This window comes from Aquarana catesbeiana, linkage group LG06 (genome assembly GCF_042186555.1).
Source record: "Aquarana catesbeiana isolate 2022-GZ linkage group LG06, ASM4218655v1, whole genome shotgun sequence".
Taxonomy (NCBI): Eukaryota; Metazoa; Chordata; class Amphibia; order Anura; family Ranidae; genus Aquarana; species Aquarana catesbeiana.
In genome coordinates, this window is record NC_133329.1 from 55531288 (window position 1) to 55545311 (window position 14024).

Genomic DNA, 14024 nt, shown 5'->3' on the forward strand with positions numbered 1-14024 from the left:
AACTTAAACGGCAAAGAAGGGCATAAAAAAGTAGTAGTCGCTGGGTAACACCTGTCTCAGAACAGTAAGAAGCACTGCCAACCGCAGCAACAAAACGCCAACATAAGCGGTGAGTCTTCCCGGCATCTTATGGGGGCAAGGTTTCCAACCAGGCAGCTGCATCCTTAGGGTAGGTGAAGAAACGAATCGTCTCCCCATCCACCACACGGAGCTTTGCGGGAAACAATATGCTGTACTTAACACCTCTCTTCCTCAGACCGACCTTGACTGCATCAAAAGAGCGGCGCTGCTGCTGAGTCTCCATGGTATAATCCGGGAATAAGAAAAGTTTGACATTATGGTAGGGGAGTTCGCCCGCAGCACGGGAGGCCCTTAAGAGCTCATCTCTGTCCCTAAAATTCAGTAGCTGGAGGATGAAGGTGCGGGGGGGATCCCTCCGGACCCGGTCTTGGAGGAACACGGTGCGCTCTCTCTACTGCAAAGTACGGGCAGAGCTGTGCAGAGGGCTGGAGCGAGCGTAGCAGGTCTTCAGTAAATAGGGCCAGCGATTTTCCCTCAGCCCCCTCAGGTAAACCCACAATCCGCAGGTTGTTCCTTCTACTGCGGTTCTCCGCATCCTCAGCTCTGTACTCAAGGGCTCTGACCTTTGTTTGTAGTGTGCGGATAGAGGCAGCATGGTCTGTCACCGTATCTTCCACCGTCCCCACACGCTGTTCAGCCTCCGACACTTTGAATTTGATTTTATCAATGTCCTGTCTTAGTAAGCCCACATCCAATTGCACTTCTTCTATTTTGGAAGCTAAGGCAGATTGGCAAGTGGTAACAGCTGCCTGGCAAGAAGTAATGGCAGCCATAAGCTCAGGCAACCCCGTTGTAGCAGCGAGGAGGTCCGCCTCGTGGTCTGTTTGCGACGCCATGTTGAAATGGCGCACAGGAGGGCCCGCTGAGCAGGAGAGTGGGCTGCTGTCCTGAGGAATGTTCAGGGGAAATTTCAATCTCTTACCCCGCTTTTGGATGCCGGTGTTCTGGAAGGCATCCAGACCCAAGGGGGGCTCACCAGGGAGCACTATGTCAGTGTACGAATGAAGGAATCAGTTATACTCCAGGAGCTCACAGGTAGCACGTCCGCTCAGTCTGCCATGCCGGCCACGCCCCCCCCTGCCTGCACTATTAATAGGATCAGAAAAAGCACACAAGCACTAGTCTTCAGGTAGCTATACTGTAGGTGCAACTGTGCAGGGTACACAGTACACTAACTGTAAATACTTCAAGAGCCTGCCTGTGCTATTAATAGGATCAGAAGAACACAAGCACTTGTCTTCAGGTAGCTATACAGTAGGTGCAACTGTGCAGGGTACACAGTACACTAACTGTAAATACTTCAAGAGCCTGCCTGTGCTATTAATAGGATCAGAAGAAGCGCACAAGCACTTGCCTTCAGGTAGCTATACCGTAGGTGCAACTGTGCAGGGTACACAGTACACTAACTGTAAATACTTCAAGAGCCTGCCTGTGCTATTAATAGGATCAGAAGAAGCACACAAGCACTTGTCTTCAGGTAGCTATAGGTGCAAATGTGCAGGGTACACAGTACACTAACTGTAAATACTTCAAGAGCCTGCCTGTGCTATTAATAGGATCAGAAGAAGAACACAAGCACTTGTCTTCAAGTAGCTATACTGAAGGAGCAACTGTGCAAGGTACACAGTACACTAACTGTAAATACTTCAAGGGCTTGCCTGAGCTATTAATAGGATCAGAAGAAGAACACAAGCACTTGTCTTCAGGTAGCTATACTGTAGGTACAACTGTGCAGGGTACACAGTACACTAACTGTAAACTGTAAAAACACCTGCCTACCTGTCAGTATATTAGGAAGAGAATAACAGGAACGAATCTAGCTAAACTGAATACAGTGCATATATATATATATATATATATATATATATATATATATATATATATATATATATATATATACACATACAACACCTGGATGCATATATATATATACATAATACACTGTAAGTGCAGCTGACTCGCCTGCCTACTCTATCTAACTTAAATCAAATGACACTGTCTCTCTGTCTATCTATTTCTCTCCGCTGCTGCAACACACTACACAAGGCCACCACGTAGGCGGCCTTATATAGTGTGGGGCATGTACTAAAACCCCTGAGCCATAATTGGCCAAAGCCACCCTGGCTTTGGCCAATTACGGCTCTCTGTACACACGGCGCTGTGAATGGCCAAGCATGCGGGTCATAGTGCATGCTTGGCCAATCATCAGCCAGCAATGCACTGCGATGCCGCAGTGAATTATGGGCCGTGACGTGCCTCTCGACTTTGGCGCGAACGGCCCATATCGTTCGCAATTCAATGAACGGTCAAACAGGCGATGTTCGAGTCAAACATGGGTTTGACTCAAACTCGAAGCTCATCCCTAGTGGTGACCATGGGTGACCTCTGCTGACCTGAATCCTCAATCAGTGCACACTGAGTATATCTCACTGACCCTAGCAGTGGGCCGGATAGGACCTTGCAGAGGGCCAGATGTGGTGTAGTTTGGAGATCCCTGATTTAGGACTATGACATGACTATTGAGAAATAATTGTGCTCCTCATCACCATCTTGTGGCCATAATGTGGTATTTTCCCCATTCACACATTCGAATTGCAGAGAAAATAGACTGAAGAACATTTGATCTTGCCCATTCACACAGGGTGAATGTACAGTACATGCAATTTCGATAGAGGAACTGCTCTGTAATTTTTTGATTTTTGCATTTGTGTTTTAGTTTGTGTATTTCATTGTTACATGTGTAAAGTCATTTAAAATAATGAGACTAGAAAAACATGCCCAGGATAGCTGAAAAGAGCGTTCGTAATCCTCATGGTCCAGCTGATTACATCCAAAATTAACACAAAAAAAACACCCAAATTTAACCATCCCTATTAACACCTTCCTGCCCAGCTTATAGCAGATTGACGGCCGGGCAGAGGCTTTGCCATCCTGACTGAACGTTATTAGTTCAGCCCCATCAGTGTCTATCAGTGCAGCATATCAGTGTCCAACAGTTTAGCATATCCATGCCCATCATTGCAGCCTTATCAGTGCAGCTTATCAGTGCTGGCTCATCAGTGCCCACCAGTGACGCCTCATCAGTGCCCATCAGTGCCACTTCATCAGTGCCCATCAGTGCAGCCTCATCAGTGCCCACCAGTGCCACCTCATCAGTGCCCATCAGTGCATCCTCATCAGTGCTCATCAGTGACGCCTCATCAGTGCCCATCAGTTCCTATCAGTGCCGCCTCATCAGTGCCCATCAGTGCAGCCTCATTTAGTGCCCATCAGTGCAGTACCATTAGTGCCTATCAGTGCAGCCTCTTCAGTAACAATCAATGCCACCTCATTTAGTGCCCATCAGTGCCGCCCCATCAGTGAAGTGCTAATCAGTGCCCACCAGTGATGCCTCATTAGTGCTCATCAGTGCCTATTAGTGCTGCCTCATCAGTGCCCACCAGTGCAGCCTCATCAGTGCCCATCCATGCAGCCTCTTCAGTGGCAATCATGTCCCTTGTGAAGCCCACAAGCATTGATTTCCTGGATGTGGTGAATGCTGTTCATTCACAGCTTGTTCACAAACATGATCATTGTTACATAGTTACATAGTAGGTGAGGTTGAAAAAAGACACAAGTCCATCGAGTCCAACCTATGTGTGTGATTATGTGTCAGTATTACATTACATATCCCTGTATGTTGCAGTCATTCAGGTGATTATCTAATAGTTTCTTGAAGCTATCAATGCTCCCGCTGTTCCCGCACTGAATCTTGGGAAGCCTGACACTAAGCTCCCAGGAGACAGTGCGGCGCCAGGGAAAGGCAATAAACACGCCTACTCCCATGGGAGGAGAGACAGGAAGTGCCACAATAAAGTACAATATAAAGGTAATTACTGCGATAAAATTTTTTTTCGTGCAGAATTTGAACATCTATGCAATTAACTGAAGGGGGTAAGATTAAGTAAAAAATTTGAGTGGAACCCCACTTTAAACGTCCCTCCTAAAAGTTTTTTCCTTAAAATTCCCTCCTAAACTTGCGGTGCGTGTTATACGCTGATAAATACGGTAATTATCATTTTATCCATTTTTATTGTTTTTTTTAATCGTGGATACAGGACAAATACCAGTACAGTATCCCCCACTTATACGCTTATATATTATCTACTTTTGTGAGTAGCCATTTGGCTGTTTTGTCTTGTCCAATTAAACAGAAGTTCTTTAAATACTGCACTGAGTCTGGCGCACCTTGTCCTTTTCTATTTCTGTTTTATAGAGCTGTGCATATGTATAGAAGGGTAGGGCCCGAAAGTGACTCAAGCCCAGGGGCCCCGACCACCCTAAGTCCTGCCCTGCTTATGTCAGTTTTATTCATATTATTTATCTTATGTTACAATTTTAGATATTCTTTCTCTATTTCTCTTCTGAAGAATGACGTGGGTTTGTTCCCTCCACAGGATCCAGGTGCGATATGGGACGACGTGGTCAGAGTACCGCGGGGGCAGATTGGGTGATCTGGAGGAAATTCTCCTTTCCCCCGGAGAGTACATTAGCCAGGTAAACGGGATATATACCTTCCTTGTCCGCAAGCTGGTATTTATCACCAACAAGGGGCGTGTGTTCAGTTTCGGCAATGATTTCGGAGTCTTCTTCAGCGGCTCCCCTCTGTTCCCTGACACCTTCCTGAGATACATCAGCGGACGCTCCAGCACCGCCATCAACACCATCGGCTTCCACTGGGACTATCCCTCCAGCAACTGCGTCCACTGCAACAAGTAATTTCCAGACTGCTGTGCCGACCTGAGCTGCAGAGTATCACCCCCCGTCTGTCATCTGTCTACCTTACCCCCCATCTGTATCAGCTCCCAATATTCCGTGTATCCTCTCCTCATAATAAAATCTGCAGCTACAATGCCTGTCTGATTCTTTTATATTAAAACAAAATTATAGGCTTTCTGAAAGGAGAACTATAGTCAACTACACTATAATACCAAAAGTATTGGGACACCTGCCTTTACACTCACAAGAACTTTAATGGTATCCCAGTCTTAGTCTGTAGGGTTCACTATTGAGTTGGCCCACCCTTTGCAGCTATAACAGCTTCAACTCCTCTGGGAAGGCTGTCCACAAGGTTTAGGAGTGTGTCTATGGGAATGTTTGACCATTCTTCCAGAAGTGTATTTGTAAGGTCAGGCACTGATGTTGGACGAGAAGGCCTGGCTTGCAGTCCACTCTCTAATTCATCCCAAAGGTGTTCTATCGGGTTGAGGTCAGGACTCATTCATCTTCTATGTCTCTATGGACCTTGCTTTGTGCACTGGTCCAAATCATTTGGTGGAGGGGGGATTATGGGGTGGCGGGTTGTTTTTCAGGGGTTGGGCTTGGCCCCTTAGTTCCAGTGAAGGGAACTCTTAAGACGTCAGCTTACCAAGACATTTTGGACAATTTCATACTCCCAACTTTGTGGGAACAGTTTGGGGATGGCCCCTTCCTGTTCCAACATGACTGCACACCAGTGCACAAAGCAAGGTCCATAAAGACATGGATGAGCGAGTTTGGGGTGGAGGAACTTGATTGGCCTGCACAGAGTCCTGATCTCAATCCGATAGAATACCTTTGGGGTGAATTAGAGCGGAGACTGCAAGCCAGGCCTTCTCGTCCACATCAGTGCCTGACCTCATAAATGCGCTTCTGGAAGAATGGTCAAACATTGCCATAGACACACTCACCTTCCAAGAAGAGTTGAAGCTGTTATAGCTGCAAAGGGTGGGCCAACTCAATATTGAACCCTACGGACTAAGACTGGGATGCCATTAAAGTTCCTGTGTGTGTAAAGGCAGGCGTCCCAATACTTTTGACAATATAGTGTATATAAAGGGCTCATTTTCTTCTTTGTGGCGCATTAACGTGTGTTTTCTTGCTTGCTCAGTTGACATGCCTGCCCCTGTACAAGCTGATCTCTCTACCCCTGGTGAGGATGAAGGTTCCGGGGCCATCCGGGAGCGAGTGGTGGCCGGTGTCTTGCCAATAAGTTCCCCCCCTGTACTGTAATACGAACTCCTGACAGCCGCCAGAGATAGCAGAAGCTCAAGATCGACAATCAGCTGTACACGGCGCCTGCGCTCTGGGTCCAGGTTCCTTCCCTACCATCCAAGTGGACCTAGAGGGGGAATCTAAAAGAGCCGAGCGAAGCGAGGCCATGCCCGAAGCGTGGCGAGCGAAGGGAGCCCGCGAGGGGCCCTCTTTCAGCCGCCGTGTACAGCTGATTTTCAGCTATTCCGCTTCGGCTATTTCCGCCGGATCCTACTGCGCAGGCGCAGCGCCTGCGCAGTAGAGGGGGGAACTTATCAGCCGAGCGGAACTTTCTCGGCAGAACACCGGGATTAAGGTCCTAAATAGGGAGAGAGACAAGCTGTACAAGCTCAGAGCAGAGCTGAAGCGTTTGAGAAGGCAGCGTGAGGGCTTACACAGCCAGAAACGTGGATCCATGGATTCAGAGGTCAAACTGGCCAAAGTCCATGTGGATCACCAGTAGACCATTGTGGCCATGATGGAAGGAAGAGATGGGCCCTTCAAGGAGAAGTTGAGCAAAGGTTTGGAAGGATGGCAAAGGTGGAGGAGGAGACCCCCAGTTCTGACCCCCTTCCCCCTCAGGGAGAGGTAAGCAGCCCCATGCCTTCCCAGGACTCAGGAGGCATGCTGAGGGCCATCCAGGTAATGGAGTAATTGGTAATGGAGTCTCCTATGCGGGGGGGATCAGCTGGTGTTTGGTGATGAGGACATAACAGATAATGTGCCTGATAATGTCAAGCCCCAAGCAGGGGATGAAACTGTTTTTGGTGTCATAACACCATGAGCAATGTTGAAAGTGTGCCCAGTGACAATCAAGTTGTCAATGCTATGTGTAGCAATGTTGTACCTGCTAATGCTGCAGCTCAGCAAGAGCTGCATTTAAAAAAAGGACATTTCTGAAAAGGAACTACAGGTGACAGCAGAGCCTATTAACACTCCTTTGGCTGAGTCTAAAGCTGTTTGCCCCATAGCTGATGAAGACTCTACAGTGCAGCATCAGGAGACAGCTGGTATTGCAGCAACTGTGACTATTCCTGATGGGAAATTGAATGTGTGTGTGACTGATAGCAATTGTGCAAGTGTGATAGACAATCATCCCAGCTCAGTCCAAGCAAATAATAATAATGTACAGACTAATGTGACTTCAGTGTGGGGCCTTGGCCCTGATAAACCTACATTTGCTCAGGTGGTACGCTCTGCTCCTGGTAGCTCCGCTCCCAAGCGGGTTTTTCCCCTGCAGCCTAACACTTTGGGCACCCCGGGATCTGGTCTTGGGTCTCTGGTTTCTGCTGGGGGTCCGAGAAGAAATGTGGTAATTCTCAAATGGGAAGGAGGTGCAATCCCTCCAGCATGGAGTGCAGTGGTGGATTTGATTTTGGAGATGGGTTTTGGGGCAAATGACCTGTATGCTCTAATACATGTAGCTGGGACACAGGATTATACTATTAGTTTCACCAGGTCAGAGGGTCTTGACCTGTTCTGGGAGCGATATGAGGCTCGGTGCAGGTCAAGACCTGAATGGGACGGTCTGGACCCAGTTGCGGTTTCTTAGAGCTCAACGGTGAAAAAGATAACCATCATACTCACTAATGAGAGTGTCCCTGTTCCTTAACTAGAGGTCTGGTTAAGGAACTATGGTGAGGTTTTGACTAAGCCCAACAAAATCCTTGATGAGCGTAACATCTGGACTGGGGGTTGGTCAGTAACAGTCAGGTTGGCCAGGGATGGGATTGTTGTCCATCACCTGCCCTCCTCAGCTTTTATAGGGAGAGATAGGATGACTATTTTCTACCCTGGTCAGTCGAAGCTGTGTCACCGCTGTGGAGAAAAGGGGCATTTGAGCTCCTCCTGTTCAGCCTTGATATGTTCATTGTGTCGGGGTCAGGGTCATATGGCTAAGGACTGCACCGAGATGATCAGGTGCAACCTTTGCCTGCGCCTTGGCCACCCCTACAGTAGAGGTCCTGAAGCCTGGCACAATATGGAGAAAGAGGTAATAGATGACTTGTCAAGGCTGGACAGGATGGAGGGTGAGGCCCCTGGTGTACCATCCTCCTCTGCTCAGGATCCCTCTCCAGTTCCTGTGGCCACCCCTCCTGTGTCTGTAAGTATTCCTTCTGTATCTGTCTCTGTGTCCCCCCAGCCTACTGTACCCTTTCCTCTTGTGTCAGAACCTTCCAAGTCTGTGCCCCCCGAGTTAGTTACCCCCCAGGAGTCTACCCCTCCTAAGTCTGACTCAAAGGGAACACCCCCCCACCAGAAGTGGTAGTGTGTACTAAAAAGGTCGCTTCTTCCTCTGTAAAGAAGTGGAAAGACTTCAAAGAAAAAAGCAAGAGATGAGGGCATCTCTGAAGCTGACCTGCAGTACCTGGAGGAGAGAAGGAAGGTTGGGAAGCGGAAGAAGCAGGCGGTGAGGACGGAACGGGCTCTTCGGAGTGAAGGTCTCTTCGGAGTGAAGTTCTGATTCCGAAATGGAGTTTGAGGCAGCCTCAAGAAAGAGAGAGGCTTCTGGTGATGAGCAGCAGAGGGGAGCTAAGAAGCAATCCACCCAATAACCCAAATGGCAGTTCCCCCTCTGGTGACAATAAATGTCGCCAGCATTAAGTCAGTAAGAGCTCGTTCTACGGCCTTCTTTTTGTTCAGCCAATTAGATGCTGAAATTTTATTTTTGCAAGAGACTAGGCTCACCTCCTTGGCAGATATTCATATGGCCAAGAGAGAGTGGAGGTATGGTCCATCTTACTGGTCTCTTGTGGCCGAGCCTTACGGCGGTGTGGCGGTGTTGTTTAAAACCGGCATGGTAACTGTCTGGCGGGTTATTGAGGTGAAGATTGGGAGATGTATGGTCTTAGACGTCCTTGTGGGAGGGCAGGACTTGCGCCTAATTAATATCTATGGGCCGCACACAAAGTGGGACAGGAAATGCCTTTTTACAAGGATCAATCCATTTCTTTTTACATCCCGGCAAGTGGTCTTTGGAGGTGACTTTAATACAGTAACTAGGCCCAATGACAGGAAGGACTTCAAGGACAGGTTGGGATATGATAGCATATGACACCGTGTTTACCTTTCATCGAGGTAGTAGTCAGAGTAGGATAGATAGGTTTTTTTAGGGAGACCTCTGCTTTTTCGCCCCCAGTGGTGCAGGCTGATCACTGTATGCTATCTGTGGTCCTGAATGCTTCAAATACACGCTTCAAATACACCTCAGAGGGGTAAGGGCATCTGGAGATTGAATTCGACTCTACTCAAGGAAGAACATGTTAGACAATCCTTTGAGGAATTCTTTCAGGCACAGGTGACCATCCTGGACTTTTGTAGCAGCAAGGCTGAGTGGTGGGAGCTGACCAAAAAGAGGATCGCTGGATTCTTCAGGGGCCTAGCCAATAGAAAGCCGTTTAATAAATACATGACCTACCAACATTTACAGAGGAAGCTGGATATTCTTGTCTCGAGAGGAGGAGATCCTGGGGCAATCTCCGAAGTGAAACTCCTTCTCAGGAAGTGTCAATATGACCGGCATGCCTCTCTGGTTCAGGAAAGGGACTATGGGAAGTACCACTCGCCTGACCCTTACCAGAACTGCAAACAAGGTGTAGCTGTTAAAACGGTTGTTGGCCTTAAGGATAGTACAGGTTCCTTGAAAAAGTCTAGGTCAGGGATCCTGGGGGTTGTGAGGTCCTTTTATGCTGACCTTCTTGGGAGGAAAGAGCTTGACCATGACAAGATGGAAAGCTTTTTGGACTCTACTCCAGGTCTAAATGATGAAGATGTCCCATTGATGAATTTGACAGAGGAGATCACAGTTGAAGAGGTGATGAGGGCAATTGAACAGCTTGCCATCAAAAAGTCACCCGGACCAGATAGCTTGAGGGCTGAATTTTACAAAGCTTTTAAGTCTATTCTGGCCCCACATTTGGTAGAGGTTTTTAACAGTTGCCTTGCCGAGGGGGTACTTCCCCCTTCCATGAGGCACTCAGCTGTGATTCTTCTTTGAAAGGGTAAAGATCCTTCAATAATTGAGAATTGGCGCCCCATCAGCCTTCTCAATGTCGATAGATACTGGCAAAGATATTTTTCTGGCACCTATCGTCAGTAGCAGAATCTTTGCTTTTTCACCATCAGCACTGTTCGGTCCAGGGTAGGAGCACCTTCACAGTGGTTTTAGCTGTCCGGGAGGCCTTGGAGCGGTGCAGGGCTGCAGGCTGGGGAAAGTATTTGCTGACATTGGATCAGGCAAAGGCTTTTTATCGTGTTAACCATGAGTACCTGTGTTTGCTCCTTAGTAAGTATGGTCTGCCAGATGGTTTTGTCTATTGGTTGAAAGTCTTGTATAAGGGGGCAGAAAGCTTTCCTCTTGTTAATGGTTGGGTTGGGCAGTCTTTTGAGGTTGGCTCTGGAGTACATCAGGGTTGTCCCCTGAGTCCCCTGCTCTATGTGTTTGCAATCGACCCCTTCATCGGGAGGCTAGAGTTGTGTGGGGTGCCAATGGGGTTCCCAGGTGAGGGTTATTGCCTATGCGGAAGATGTGTCGGTGATTGTCACTGGGACCGATGAAGCAGAGGAGGTGGTATCTCTGGCATCACGTTACTCTGAAGCATCGAACTCTAAGATCAAATCAGAAAAAGAGAAGTTTTCTGGATGGGAAAGGAAGGTGAGGGGTTTGATCTCCCGGACACCTTTCCAGTGCCCCAGGAAAGGATTAAGATTATAGGCACTGAATTTGGACCTGGCGATTATGACCTCAAAAACTGGGAAGGCAGACTGGAAATTGCCAATACTAAGGTGGTCAGCTGGAAGAGATGGAAGTTATCTATGAGGGAAAGGGTTGATCTGATTAAGACTTACCTGATTCCGATCTTCTTGTATGTCAGCTTTGTCTGCATCTTGCCAGTGTCTCTCTATGCTAGGGTCAGTAGTGTGTTCTTCCAGATGCTGTGGGGGAACAGACTGAACCCCATCAAGAGGAATGTCACCTATCTATCCAGGAGGGAGGGTGGCTTAGGTATGGTCAACCCAGTTCTTTTCTTTTCGCTGCTATTTCTCAAATTTAACATTGGTAATATGCTTACAGTGGAACCTCCTGGATGGGTAGGCATATTTAGATCCTGGTTTAAGCCTTTTTCTACGACTTTGGGAAGAAGGTGGCAAAGTGAAGAATCTCAGGGGTCATTGTGGTCAACTACCAGCCTATGTCGTTCCTTGCCAGAAGTTACTACAGCAGTGGTGATTGTCGGCTGAAGATCTCAGATCGGTTCTGAGGAAGTCTTTATGAGTCGAGTCTTGAGCGAAGTCTTTCATGACCCATTGGCCTTAAGGGATTGCCCAGGCCCAGTTTTGAGGGCAGGGTTAAGACTGATTAATTTGGACAGAGTACCCCCTAAATTTAGGGATCTGGCCTGGTTGTGCTTCCATGGGAGGCTCCATGTTCGGGGCAATTAGAAATTCTGCAGTGGGATGGATCATAGTTGTCCTCAGGAGGAGTGTGCAGGTGAGGAGGACACTATGGACCATTTTCTGCTTCATTGCCCTTTTAACATAGAGGTGTACAAACAGGTGGGGTGGGCTCTCGGTGTTCCTTTCCTCTCCAAGTTGGGTTATGCTGAGTGGGTGTATGGAGCATTCAATACTGGTGGGTTTTTTTGTTTGGATACACTTTTTCTAGTTAGCCTAGTAGTCCGTTATTTCACCTGGAACGCACGGTGTCAGCTCTGCACTCGGCATAAAATCCTTACTGTTGAGGTGGTGGTGTGTGACATTTTGCAAGAGGTGGGGAAGATTTGGGTGCTTGAGAGAGAGAAGCGGAGTCGGGGGGCTTGGTTGAAGGCGTGGAGGGGTTTCAAGCCTCCCTGACTGCCAGGAGTCTCGTTACTGGGTCTGGCCGTCTGTCTCTTATCACCCTAGATTTTATAATTTATGATTAATTTTTGATAAATGGCTGTGTACATAGGTGATGGGTTGTGCCTCTTAGGCCCTCTCTGCTGCTTTATGTAAATAGTTTACTAAAAATTTGTTGGTAATGGATTATGTATATATTGTAAATATTCTGAACATGGATGTGTATTCCTTGGATTTCTGTTGAAGCTTTATACTATGGTTTTGTTTTTTACTTTTGTAAAAAATTGGTTGCTTGATTCTTTTCAATAAAAGATCAATAGTGCCCCATCATTGGTGTCAGTGGGGGGAATAGTGGCCCATCATTAGTGCAAGTGGGAAGAAAAATGCCCCATCATTGTTGTCAGTAGGTGGAAGGATGCCCATCATTGGTGTCAGTGGGAAGAATAGTACCCCCTCATTGGTGTCAGTGGGGGGAATAGTGCCCCATCATTGTTGTTAGTGAGTGGAATAGTGCCCCATTATTTGTGCAAGTGGGAAAAATAATTCCAGATTGTTACTGTCAGTGGAAGGAATAGTGACCCATCATTGGTGTCAGTAGGTGGAAGGATGCCCATCATTGGTGTCAGTGGAATAGTGCTCTGTTGTTTGTGTGTTTGTGCAAGAATTATGCCCCCATTGTTGGTATCAGTAGGAGCAATAGTGCCCCAAGGGCCAGATAAAGGCAAGCAAAGGGCCCACAATTTGGAGACCACTGTTCTAGTGTGCTGGGTGCCATTCATAACATACTGTACACGTGTGACCGCAATCCAGAAATGTAAATGAACCCATAACTCCTTGCTGCTGCCACCTGGTGGCCCTTTAAGTGGATGTTAATGGAAGAAAATTCTCCATCATATGAACCCTGTGATTGGTTGTCATGTGGTCATGTGATCAGGATCCCATACCACTTGCTCCTGGTTGCAATTTTTTTTCGGGGGAGCGGCAGTGAGAGATGATATCATCTCTGCTCGTCCGCCCACTTGCCTCTAATGCAAACCGCCTGCCCACCCGCCACAGCCGCAACCCGCTGGTTAGGCAGGGACCCTGCGGCAAGAGACTCGGGGCTACGGGCCCCAGATTCAGAGCTTTAGCCCCAATAGCCACCCCCTAGCGACGCCACTGCTGCTCGGTGAGGCTCTGCAGCTTGGAGCCCAGGCTCTTGGCCATGCTGTACACATTTTCCAAGGACAGAGCGGCAAGAGCCTGCCGCCATACCTTCCCCTTCCTCCTCCTCCTCCTCCTAGGTCAATGGACTTGCTTCTCCTTTCCAACAATTGGGAAACGGGTCTCACAACCGGGTGGGCTCAGGGTACAATGCTTTGTGCCCCGAGCCCATCCTTTTTTGAAGCCCATTAGAGCCTCAGGCTTTAATCATGTGCTTCTAAAAAAAAAAACATGATTGGAATCCATGCGTCCAGTGCCCCGCATGTAGATTAGGGGGCCGGATGCAGGCATAGGGGCCCCTAATGGACAGGCCACCACTGCTTTGTATGTATGGATAGCATGGGTTGTTACTGACATGTGGTGAAAATTTCATGTCAACAGCACCTTTGTAAACATATTTTTCTGGAAAAATGGTGACGTGTTCACAGCAGGAGCTGATCAGCGGGTCCCCCGGACCCAATGTCCCCCGGCACCTGCTGATCGCTCTGTACACAGCCAGAACAGCAGTCTGCTTATGTAAACAAGGCAGATTGTCATTCTGACAGTACAGAGGACACGGATTCTGTGTTCCTGTAAAGCAGAAACACTGATCCATGCCTTCCCCTAGTAAAAAGCACCTCCTCCACTACACTGAAACACTGGCTAGGCCCACATTTAACCCTTTGGTTGTCCCTGATATTATTCCCTTCCAAGCCAGTGTCATTAGTACAGTGTCAGTGCATATTTTGTAGCATTGATCTCTGCATTAGTGTCATTGTTCCCAAAAAAGTGTCAGATTTGTCCGCTGCAATATCGCAGTCCCGCTATAAGTTCCTGATTGCCACCATTACTAGTAAAAAAAAAAAAAAGAA

The 14024-nt window shown here is 47.8% G+C and overlaps 1 protein-coding gene across 1 annotated transcript in view; it reads left to right on the top strand.

The window, feature by feature from the left end:
- LOC141148436 (zymogen granule membrane protein 16-like) overlaps nucleotides 1-4972 on the top strand; it is a 49751-nt gene extending 44779 nt beyond the window's left edge. The window contains exon 4 of the mRNA XM_073635936.1: nucleotides 4518-4972. Coding sequence (XP_073492037.1) covers nucleotides 4518-4839 — 322 coding nt within the window. The 3' untranslated portion in view covers nucleotides 4840-4972. The remainder of the gene's footprint in view (nucleotides 1-4517) is intronic.
- Nucleotides 4973-14024: the final 9052 nt, after the last annotated feature.